The sequence below is a fragment of the Suillus discolor genome (assembly GCF_016758755.1).
Source record: "Suillus discolor strain FC423 chromosome Unknown F5147scaffold_217, whole genome shotgun sequence".
Taxonomy (NCBI): domain Eukaryota; kingdom Fungi; phylum Basidiomycota; class Agaricomycetes; order Boletales; family Suillaceae; genus Suillus; species Suillus discolor.
This window is the reverse complement of record NW_024541464.1, coordinates 7,056-18,866: the sequence shown is the minus strand read 5'-3', so window position 1 is coordinate 18,866 and position 11,811 is coordinate 7,056. Positions and strand designations below refer to the sequence as shown.

The window sequence follows — 11,811 nt, the reverse complement described above, 5'->3', positions numbered from 1 at the left end:
CTGAGATTTTGCCTTGACGCTTCCAAGATGAACCCGAGCAGCACAATTGCCTATGATCAGGCGTCGGACATAGATGCGAATGCGGACTGCACAGAGGTAGTTTTCCTATCTTTCTTACTATCACTGCTCATCGTCTGCTCAGATACATCAAGTTCTGTCACCGACGCATATAACCGAAATTCCAGTTGAAATCCTCAGCGTTATCATGGAGTTCACCATACCACCGACTCAGTATTTCCTAGATTCCACTGTCATTGCTCGTGGCAATCGTTCCTCGCGGTCTTTTTCGCTGCAGACCCTTAGGAACATTGTGCTAGTATCCAGGTACTGGTATAATGTCGGCATCAACTTCCTCTATCGCCATGTTGTCATTCTACAGAGCAAGCAACTCTTCGCGCTTGCATATGCTGTTTCGAACAACCGCAGCCTTAGCGAGCTAATACTATCTCTGCACCTGCAGTGTTATGTTTCAGTGTCGCAGGCGGTTACAATCTCAATGACTCTGGACGACATCTTAGCGGTGACTCCAAATCTTACTAAAGTTACCATTGCGCCCATCTTGAAGAGACACCACTTTTTTCTTGGTCACGAGTTTCTCCGCATGATCGCTCTCGCGCAGAACACCCCCTCTCGCACCACAGATCTGCACTTCCCTATCAATCCCACGCTAATAGAAACCCTGAACCTCTTGCCAGCTTTCACATGCCTCACTACTTTCCATATCGATATGTCCATCGGAGGAAACGATGGACTCCCCACCGGGCACATACATCTTGCCTTTTTGGAAGAGCTACACATTACTTGGCAGCCGCACCAACACGTCATGAACGTCTTTTCTGCACTGGCTGAGATCCTCAGCCTCCCCTCTCTTCGACGTCTCCTTTTGACATCACAAGCTGCTGGCGGCACGAGTGTTGAGCCACTGTTGCGTAAATTTGGACGCAGTCTCCACTTTGTCTCTTTGGTTAGGCCATACATAAAGAATGTCCATCTTAGGTTTGACTACTCTCCTCCCCCTCCCCCTGCCCTGCTAGTGACTCCACTACTTTCCATGTGTCCAAATTTACGCCACCTCGCCACAGACACACATTTTCCAATCCGAATGCTTATGCATGCACACTTGACATGGGTAGACTTATGGGTTCCGATAAAATTTTTGGATCCAAGCGAACAGTCAGCTGTGACTCTCGTTCCTCACGAAGAGAGAGTCAAGCTCCCTTCGTTGCGGGGGGTGCGGTTACTCGACCGTTCTTTATTCCCGTTCACTGGCGTGCGCACGCCGCTCCTCATACCGCCAGATATGGTTGGGAGCACGGAGAGCGTCACTTGGACTTATCCGAGTCTGGACTTGCGCCATGATCCTGGATTACTTTATAGACAAATGATCGACAACGTGCTAGCTGAGAGTCTGGAGCACAGGTTGTGACCAGGATCCGTATGTTGTACGATGGGTCAGCGTGCGAGACTTGGCTAGTAGAAGAATGACATTGTATATCGTTGACTGGATCTGCAGTGCGTCGGCGACACTGAGTATATTACCGTACTGAAACATCAATGAGAAGTTGAGAACCTAAATTTCATCGTGTGTGAATCACTACACACTATGTTGAATTTATGACTACCCCCTGGGATCATTACATCAATTGATCACTGCACAACAAGCAAGTGGTCCACAGTATCACTCTCGCCCTGATCCTTAGTAGTCATAGGCAATACATTCTTGACCCAGGCGTCCCCAACGTATATCGGGTACCGCATGTCACCGCCAGTGAAATATCTGCGTGGAATTTCTTCTCCCTTGGGAAACACCTTTATAGACGGGTGCGTGAGTGGGGCAATGAGGTTGCGTTCCTTTGGCAACATCAGACGAAGGTCAGCGATGTCTGACCAATCGATAAATACTGGTTGGCGAGCTTGATCAGACAGGTAGTGGACTGGCATCAATCCCACAGGTCCCTGCTTCTGCATTGGAATGACTGACAGTATATTGGTGTCGCCGGAAAGGGTTCGGCGACGGGTCTGCATTGGCGACGTCCAGGGCACCCAATCGACTTCATCCGCGTCCACAGTCTGCTTCTCCCGTTGTGTCTTCTCGAATTCATTTTCCCATGGCTCTGATGGATCAGGTGCGATATGGAGTTTCAGATTGACACGATGTCCCAGTTTCTGATAGTAGGTTGAAAAATCTGAAACAACATTGGGCTTCACGTAGAGGGATAATGAAAGCGGTTCGGAGGACGTGGAAATGATGTGGCTTTCGTGAGCCAAGGATGCAGGAGTTGCTGCAAATTTGATCTCTCTGCACGGGGAACAAGGTACTGAATGAGGTGTTGCAACTTGAGAGGATGGCGAAACCTGCACGGGGACAGTATTGAAGGGGAGCAATGCCCTGATAAACGGTGCAAACGGCTGTGATTGGTTCCGGAGCTCCTGAGAGTGATATTCAGTGTCATTCGCTGAGAACGCACACAGCTCTACAGGAATGTCTGTCCGATTCGTATATCCTGTCCGATGAACAATGGCCGTAAAGTTTACGGACGAGTCTAGAAAGCATGCAATCAGATCACTACGTTGAGGTTTCCATTTCACTAAGACATACTTTGATAAACGTGAGCTCCTTCAGGGAAAGATACCTCAATCGTGTAGTTGCTCCGCAACCTGTCTACTACTGATGGCTTCATGTTAAACACGGAGCGTGCGGGTGCCGGAGATAGAGATACGTTAACACTGGGTGCGTTGTTTTCTGTCGAGAGGTAGAACGGGTTAAAGGCTGTCATTCCGGCAGGTATCTCTGAAGTGGTGCCATTGCCAAACCCGATTTCAACAAAGTACTCGTAAATTGATTCACTGGATATTATCTGTAAATGACACTGAGCACAAGACAAAATCAATAAAGACTGTTCTTACATGAGTCGCTCCCCCGTTAGACATGGAGCCGCGTACACGACAGTCTAATCCTGGAGGGTAGTTTGTATTAGGTACCAGAACTCCGAACCGGGTCGTGAAGTTTCTTGACAATGTATCTGTTCTCTGCATTAAGCTTTGAGTCAACTCAAAATATCAATTCGTACCTGTCCCCCCTGCAACGGTCAGAGGGCTCTTGATCTCAAAGGCAGTTCGTTCTTCCTCGTGCATAGGCCACGAGTCCTTATTCTGAACTGAGTTCTCATATGCCCTCCATTCTGTTTTGTAGTAGTCTGGATTCCCAAGGTTCTGGATAGGCCGGACTCGGGACAAATCACTATTCGAGACCGTCCAATTATACGTCAATTTGAGCATTTCCAGAATCGGCGCATCTTCCTGTCTATCGGGATGCTCAGTGGAGAAAACAACTTACCGCAACTTCCAGAATACTCTTTCCTTATAGCGCAAGCCTATTGCATAGCTCTTGGCTTGGGTGCATGGTCCGCTGAGTTTAATCTTGACATCCCCTGCGATGACTTCGCCGGGAACCATGTCAGGTGCTCTCACCCAGGCACGTGCCTGGCACTGAGACGGTACATCGTTTGATTCTGGAGAGGGTGAGTCAGTAAACGCAGCGACATTAGTCGCCAAGACAAGCACAAGGGATAACCAGCACAACATTGCCGGGGAACAGTATATCGGGATCAAGAAAAACAAAACATCGTGTCCAGATTGTCCAGCCTTTATAGTGTATGACAGCGTCTCTTGTAGAGGACGCGTGGGGCAAAAGGGACAAAGATATCATTGGTTACTAGTACCACATGGTGAAGATGCCGACGAGACACCGCGGTGAGTTACACCACATGACCTCCAGCAAACATGCTCCACAGGAAGCTGTGTCATCATCTTGTCCCAAAGCCTGGTTCTCACCCCTCCAGTTGCTGTAGGTCAGGGAACGGGCGATTCTGGATATGGAGGTGATGTTTCCTTACTATCCTAAAACTCCGTGGCCAAGGTTTGGATGTCGCTAGCGTCCCGTGAGATCCTCGTGTTACTGCCCAGTGCCAGGCCGCCAGTGCGCCTTCAACTCTCTTGAAAGGCGCATCAATAGCAGGGAGCATAGTAGTAAGCCAGGAAAGCCTGTTATTGATTGGATACCAAAAGCTGTGGACTAATAATAGTCAATTAATATCGTGACAGCGCACACTACTAGTTCCGTTTCACTTTCGCAGGTCAAAGTCACTTATGATATAGCCGTCTGCTTTGCAATATAATCCTAGTACTGACATGTCAATTTGATGCGTTGATGTAGGATATTATGACTCACGAAGAGAGAGTCAAGCTCCCTTCGTTGCAGGGGTGCGACGGTTACTAGACCTTTCTTTATTCCCGTTCAGTGGCACGCGCACGCCGTTCCTCATACCGCGAGATATGGTAGGGAGCACGGAAAGCGTCGCTTGGACTTATCCGAGTCTAAACTTACGCCATAGTTGTGATAATCGGGCATACAATTGTACGACGGCAGAGAAAAAGCTAGATGCTCGAGTGTATTGGAAGTCCGGCAGGCGATGACTGTCATACAGTGCAAGAGTCGGCGCTCACGCTGGACAAAAGGAGTTGTCTCGATGCATAAGAATCATCTTCCAGCCTAGAAATGAGGAAAGAGGACATCGAACAAGTTGTTTACAACAAAACCATAACCGGATGCAAACATAGTGTAGTCATCCATTGAGAAAGTTGCCAAGGGCGCAGAAGTAATAACACCACGCCGTTCTTGCGCAAACGAGGCTATCCGATCAACATAATCGTTGGCGAGAAGACGAGTGAGGGCGCGGAGCACGGTTTTACGGTCACGTGACGTTCGGGTTCCGCCGGTGCGTGCCGCTTCCTTTCTTCTCGTCGCCGGCAATGCAATTTGCGTTTCGAGTTCCTTTCGACGAACGATTGGCCAAACAAAACAAATTATCTTCTTCGAGTCCCGCCAGCTGCGTGTGAATCTACGACACAAACAACAAATTTACGAGGAGGACAGCACTAGTAAGAGACAGAACTTCGAAGCTAGTTTGTGTGCGTGCGTGTGGGGGTAGTGGAATGTCCGTGAGTCTTGAATGGTTGTGCTACGGATCGGTGTGTGCGTGGATGGACGAGGCTTCCTCTACTAACTCGGGAAGACTGAATGCAGGTAGTGATTGTCAGCGCGAGGCTGATGCTCGGACTTCTGGCTGGCCGTTCTTGCTCGTTCGTCCAGTGATTTCTCCGCGTGCCTCGCGCCCGCGCTGTATTGCGTCGAAGAGTGGCTCGGCCTCACGGTTTGCTTCAGGGTACTTCTCCAGAAACACTCCGTCATCCCCGTGCAGCCTGTCAGAAGAGGAGCAACGTGAATCCGAGTCACAGCCAATGTCAAGCACCACCTCTTGAAGCCACATCAGCAGCGTGGAAGTGTGACGCACCGGTAGAACTTTATGGTGATGACCTTGCGGATTTTCCGCTTCACGCCGTTGATCGTGCGCATGTCACCAGTATACCACTCCTCCGGCCAGTCCTTGAGGGCCTTGCCTCCGATAGATGCTGCAGGGTCCTCCCACTGCTTCACGGCAGCACGCCATGCCTCTAGCCCATGCGGAAGATCAGGAATTCCAATGCCAGGAGTGGGCGCATTTTTTTTGGTTCCTGCGCTGTGCCGGTGAGCGCTGTGGGGACGGCCTCCCCCTCCCCTGCCAGTGATTCCATTACTGTCCATGTGTCCAAATTTACGCCACCTCGTCACGGACACATGTTCCAATCCGAATGCCTGTGTATGTACGTTTGACATGGGTAGACTTATGGGTTCCGAGAATTTTTTGGATCCAAGTGGACAGTCAGCTGTGGCTCTCATTCCTCACGAAGAGAGAGTCAAGCTCCCTTCGTTGCGGGGGTTGTGGTTACTCGACCTTTCTTTATTCTCGTTCAGTGGCGCGCGCACGCCGTTCCTCATACCGCCAGATAGCCTTATGGTTGGGAGCACGGAAAGCGTCGCTTGGACTTATCCGAGTCTGGACTTACGCCATGACCCTGGATTACTTTATAGACAAATGATCGACAACGTGCTAGCTGAGAGTCCGGAGCACAGGTTGTGACCAGGATCTGTGTCAGCGTGCGAGTCTTGGGTAGTAGAAGAACGACATTGTATCATTGACTGGATCTGCAGTGTGTCGGCGACACTGAGTACATTACCGTACTGAAATATAAATGAGAAGTTGAGAACTTAAATTTCATCGTGTGTGAATCACTACACACTATGTTGAATTTATGACTACCCCCTGGGATTATCACATCAATTGATCACTGCACAACGAGCAAGTGGTCCATAGCATCACTCTCGCCCTGATCCTTAGTAGTCATAGGCAATACTTTCCTGACCCAGGTGTCCCCAACGTATATCGGGTACCGCATGTCACCGCCAGTGAAATATCTGCGTGGAATTTCTTCTCCCTTGGGAAACACCTTTATAGACGGGTGCGTGAGTGGAGCAATGAGGTCGCGTTCCTCTGGCAACATCAGACGAAGGTCAGCGATGTCCGACAAATCGACAAATACTGGTTGGCGAGCTTGATCAGACAGGTAGTGGACTGGCATCAATCCCACAGGTCCCTGCTTCTGCGTTGAAATGACTGACAACACATTGGTGCTGCCGGAAAGGGTTTGGGGACGAATCTGTGTCGGCGTCCAGGGCACCCAGTCAAGTTCATCCGCGTCCATAGTCTGCTTCTCCCATTGTAGCTCCTCGAATTCATTTTCGCATAGCTTTGATGGATCTGGTTCTGACGGATCTGGCACGATAAGGAGATCCAGATAGACAAGATGTCCCAATTTCTGATAGTAGGTTGAAAAATCTGGAACAGTATCGTGTTCCACGTAGAGGGATAATGAAAGCGGTTCGGAGGACGTGGAAATAATGTGGCTTTCGTGAACCAAGGATGCAGGAGTTGCTGCAAAATTGATCTGTCTGCATGGGGAACGAGGTGGATAAGGTATTACGAATTCAGAGAATTCTGAATGCTGCACGGAGGGGACCAATGCCCTGACGAACGGTGGAACTTCCGGTTGTGATTTTTTCTGAAGCTCCTGAGAATGCCATTCAATATCATTCGCCGAGAACGCACACAGTTCTACAGGAATGTCTGTCCGATTCGTATATCCTGTCCGATGAACAATGGCCGTAAAATCCACAGACGAGTCTAGAAGCATGCAATCAGATCACTGCGTTGAGGTTTCCATTTCACTGAGACATACTTTGATAGACGTATGCTCCTTCAGGAAAAGATACTTCAATCGTGTAGTTGCTCCGCAAACTGTCTACTGATGGTTTCATGTTAAAACAGAGGCGTGCCGGAGATAGAGATACGTTAGCACTGGGTGCGTTGTTTTCCATCGAGAGGTAGAACGGGGTAAAGGCTGTCATTCCGGCAGGTATCTCTGAGGTGGTACCATTGCTAAACCCGATTTCGACGAAGTACTCGTAAATCGATTCACCGGATATTTTCTGTAACAACACTGAGCACAAGACAAAATCAATAAAGACTGTTCTTACGTGAGTCGCTCCCCAGTCAGACATGCAGCCTGCACGACAGTCTAATCCTGGAGGGTAGTTTGTATTTGGTACCAGAACTCCGAACCGGGCCGTGAAGTTTCTCGACAATGTATCTGTTCTCTGCATTAAGCTTTGAGTCAACTCAAAATCTCAATTCGCACCTGTCCCCCCTGCACCGGCCAGAGGACTCTTGATCTCAAAGGCAATTCGTTCTTCCTCGTGCATAGACCACGAGTCCTTATTCTCGTACAACCCCCAATTATATTCCCATTCAGGCCTTTCCAGAATCAGCGCATCTTCCCGTCTGTTTGGATGCTCAGTGGAGGATACGAGAGCGAGAAAACAGCTTACCGCGACTTCCAGAATACTCTTTCCTTATAGCGCAAGCCTAGCGCATAGCTCTTGGTGTCAGTACACGGTCCGCTGAGCTTAATCTTGACATCCCCTGCGATGACTTCGCCGGGAACCATGTCAGGTGCTCTCACCCAGGCACGTGCCTGGCACTGAGACGGTACAATCGTTTGATTCTGGAGAGGGTGAGTCAGTAAATGCAGCGACATTAGTCGCCAAGACAAGCACGAGGGATAACCAGCACAGCATTGCCGGGGAACAGTATATCGCGATCAAGAAAAACAGGACATCATGTCCAGATTGTCCAGCCTTTATAGTGAATGACAGCGTCTCTTTGAGAGGACGCGTGGGGCGAAAAGGGACGAAAATATCTACTGGTGACAGTATGGTGAAGATGCTGGCAAGGCACTGCGGTGACTTACCTCCAGCAAACATGCTCCACAAGAAGCTTTGTCATCATCAACAAATACCTTGCCCAAAGTCTGGCCCTCACTCCTCCAGTTGCTGTATGCCAGCGAACGGGCGATTCTGGATACGGAGGTGGTGTTTCCTTGCTATCCTAAAACTCCGTGGCCAAGGTTTCGGATGTCGCTAGCATCCCGTGAGTCCTCGTGTCACTTGTGCCTTCAACATAGTAGACTCTCTTGAAAGGCGCATCAATAATAGGGAGCATAGTAAGCCAAGAAAACCTGTTATTGATTGGATTCCAAAAGCTGTGGACTAATAATAGTCGTTGTGACAGCACACACTAGGTCCGTTTCGCAGGTCGAAGTCACTTGTAATCAACGATATAGCCGTCTTCTTTACAATATAATCCTAGTACTAACATGTCAATTTGATGCGTTGATGTAGGATATTAATAATTATTTCTGCTCTTTTCAGGAACGATGGTAGATGACGCACAGTAGCTCTGTCTGCAGAGCAGACGGTCCGAACCGACGTGGCAGACTTTCACTGCTATGAACTCTGTGTTTTTACATCACCGTCCGTCGTACCATCGCCGCTATATGATTCCACATTCATATCATTCAATCCAAGATCCTCATTCTGTTGCCACGTTCGCTCGTATGCGACGACCTCCATATTCGGATCTGGATCAGGTGCATACAAATTCTGCACGTATGAGTTCGCTAGAGGGTCATCCAGTATCAAGGTGAATGGTATCTCGGCGTTCTTGACCTTAGCAATCATCAATATCAAAACGAGAGTCGCGCGATGGTAGGAGAACACACCTGCTTAAGCTTTCTCAAGAATTCCTGGAACGCAGCTCTATCGTCAACATCTGCGACCCCAGAGTCTCCCGTGTTAAATACTTTCTCGGTGAGTTCCTCGTATACCTGATCTAAAATGCCTTCCAAAGTTGTGAAACGTCCACCTAGTGTGCCGGGGTGAAGAGCGAGATCTATCTCCGGTATGCTAAGGCCGCTCGTGTCGCTCTACAGGACACTCTTAGGTCAAAGAGCTCGGGGAAAAAAGGAAGTACTTACTTTAAGTATGTCGCGGCTCAGGTCGTCTCTATCTTCCACCTTTAATGTGATCTTCTTGCCAAGCTCAGAAATTGCAGCCCCTGACTTAATCTCATTATCCCGATATCCGCAGTTGTCGCAGTTAGTTGACATTATAAGAGTGTCCTGTCAGTAGGATTGTTAGACATGAAGATTGTGCGTGCCTTCGATACGAACCTTAAAATAAGGGATAGAAACTTTCTTCATGCGCGTGACAAGAGGCCGGCTGCAGCGCGAACAGATACCAGGGAACTCGAACACTTCCTCGTCCGGACCCCCAGGTTGTTGCTGTTCTGTCTCATCTACCGCATTTTCTTCCTTGTCTTCTGCAGGGGGTGCCAATCCAAGCTGCCGATTCTGCTCGAGCGATCGCTCGTATGTGCGCATGTTCCATTTTAGATCAGACATGCTGCCCACAAACTCAAGGAACGAATTCCCAGATGGATCGTCAAGAGTAATAGTGATCGCACGTGCAACTGGATCCTCTTTCGAAAGGTCTCTCTTCTCAAGCTTGTCCTTTCCTTCTACATCTTCCTCTTCGTCATCAGCAATGATCTCCTTGAGGCCATCGATAATTTCCTGGATCTTAGCGTATGCGTTCTCATCTTGGATGCGCCTGAGTGGCTGCTGTACATTGAGATCCGCAACAATGTCCCTGAGAAGACCCTCGACAGTTGTAAGCTGCCCACGGGAAGGCGGAAGGACCAGCTGAAATTCAGGGATATTGATCGCACAAGACTCTGAGCGGATGAGCTGGCGGTCAAGGTCACTGCGATTAAGGATTTTGACTGTGTACATAGCGCCTTCAGCTGTCTCAAAGATTTCATGTTAGGAGGTACGAGCAACAAGATGAAACGAGTGCGTACGTCTAATCTTCCCCGCCGACTGAATCTCGTTATTTGAATGGCCACAATGTTCGCATCGGAAGCTCATCACGATAACTTCCCGGAAGAATGGGATGGACGTGAGCATCATTCGCGTTACTCCCTGATTGATGTGAATATTCAATTTCACCAGCAATGAGAATGTTTGCGAACGCACCTGCTCCCCACACTGCATACAAAGAGACTCGATCTCCTCCATCGGTTTAGCGCTGATATCTTCTTCATCTCCGGCATTGGTTTTATCGACAACGTCTGCGATCGAAGGGAAGAATTCGGGGTTTTCTTCAGTTTGAGCCATGTGCCGGTTAGATGGTGGAAATGATAGCAACGAAATTCATCTCCTGCAGTCAGACCAAATTGGAAGTTAGACTTTGTCGTTCATTGATTCTGACTAATGTCAATGATCACACACCTGTTCAAATAAGGATGACAACCTGCATGACTCGCGCGCGCCACGGAATATCCGAGATTTTCTTATTACTGCATAACTAGTGGTCCTTGAATTGAAATTTACACAGCGAATGGCTAGGATAACCATCTGGCGTCCCTACAACTCGAATCCGTCCATATCTCTCTCGTGCTGGCCTTCAACTTCACCGGTCACTGATGCTTCGTTGGATCGGTATCCCCAACATACATGGGCTGCTCCATGCAACCGAAGTAAAAGTTAGGAAGCCCTCGACCTCCTTCAGACTCATGAACGGCTGCGCAATTGGTGCGAGAAGATTGCATTCCTCGTCGTCAATGGAACGGAGGTCTACGATAAGTATCTGACACATCGATAAATGCTGGTTGACGAGCTTCGTTTGACAAAGCAGTGAAAACAGCATATTGGAATGAATGATATCGGCGACGAACTTATATGGGAGATAACCAGGGCATTCGTCAAAATTGGTTTCATCCATCCTGTCTGCTGCTCCCATGGCTCTGATGGATCCGGCTTGATATGGAGATGCAGATTGACACGATATCCCAGTTTCCGATAGTGTGTTGATTCTTGAAAATGCACGAACAGCATCGTGACCCACATGGAGGGATGATGAAAGCGGTTCAGAGTGGAAGGAATACGGCCTTCAAGTCTTGTAAATTTGATCTCTGCATGCCATATGCAAAGCCACACACTTTGATAAAGGTAAGCTCCTTCAGAAAAAGACAGCTCAGCCGTGTAGTTGCTCCATAACCAATCGCCCCATGGCTGCGAGTTCCAACAGATGCGGGTGTTAGAAACACGTTGATATTGGGTGGTGTTAATGTACGAGTACCATTCATGAGGAAAGCTATTTCTACGCTTATAAGTCTCTGGTAGTATATCGGATAGTACACCCGCCTGTCATCGCAAGATGGACGCGGGAAAGCGGGGTTCGATTCCCCGCCAGAGAGAATTTTTGGGCGTTTACTTGGGGAGTCTGAGCGAGTTTTTTATGCAACGCCACGTGCACATCTGCATGCAATACAAGCTAATTGTCCTCGCTTGTCTCGATAGAACGCAGACAGCGAGAATTTAGCCAGCAAATAAGGGACCCCGACGCGAGGACGCGGGGACCCCATGGATTCCGGAGACAAACGACTCCAAAACACTAAGTACGTATCGTACAAT

At 48.8% G+C, this 11,811-nt stretch overlaps 2 protein-coding genes and 1 non-coding gene across 3 annotated transcripts; 1 reads left to right on the top strand and 2 right to left on the bottom strand.

Annotated features, from left to right (window-relative positions):
• Positions 1-1,554: 1,554 nt before the first annotated feature.
• F5147DRAFT_797234 (uncharacterized protein) lies at positions 1,555-3,585 on the bottom strand (the record flags this gene model as incomplete). Its single annotated transcript, XM_041443197.1, has 5 exons — positions 1,555-2,543; positions 2,600-2,858; positions 2,908-3,023; positions 3,072-3,304; positions 3,338-3,585. The coding sequence occupies 5 exons, from the start codon at positions 3,583-3,585 to the stop codon at positions 1,648-1,650; spliced, it is 1,752 nt and encodes a 583-aa protein (XP_041284499.1). The 3' UTR covers positions 1,555-1,647.
• Positions 3,586-5,096: 1,511 nt separating this feature from the next.
• Positions 5,097-5,730, bottom strand: F5147DRAFT_841905 (uncharacterized protein; the record flags this gene model as incomplete). The annotated part of the gene is made up of 2 exons (XM_041444412.1): positions 5,355-5,730; positions 5,097-5,262 (listed from the first exon to the last, which is right to left on the bottom strand). The coding sequence occupies exons 1-2, from the start codon at positions 5,714-5,716 to the stop codon at positions 5,097-5,099; spliced, it is 528 nt and encodes a 175-aa protein (XP_041284498.1). The 5' UTR covers positions 5,717-5,730.
• A 5,780-nt stretch (positions 5,731-11,510) lies between these two features.
• On the top strand, positions 11,511-11,594 carry F5147DRAFT_t137. The gene has a single exon. It is a non-coding gene; the product is annotated as a tRNA-Asp (tRNA).
• The last annotated feature ends 217 nt before the right edge of the window (positions 11,595-11,811 follow it).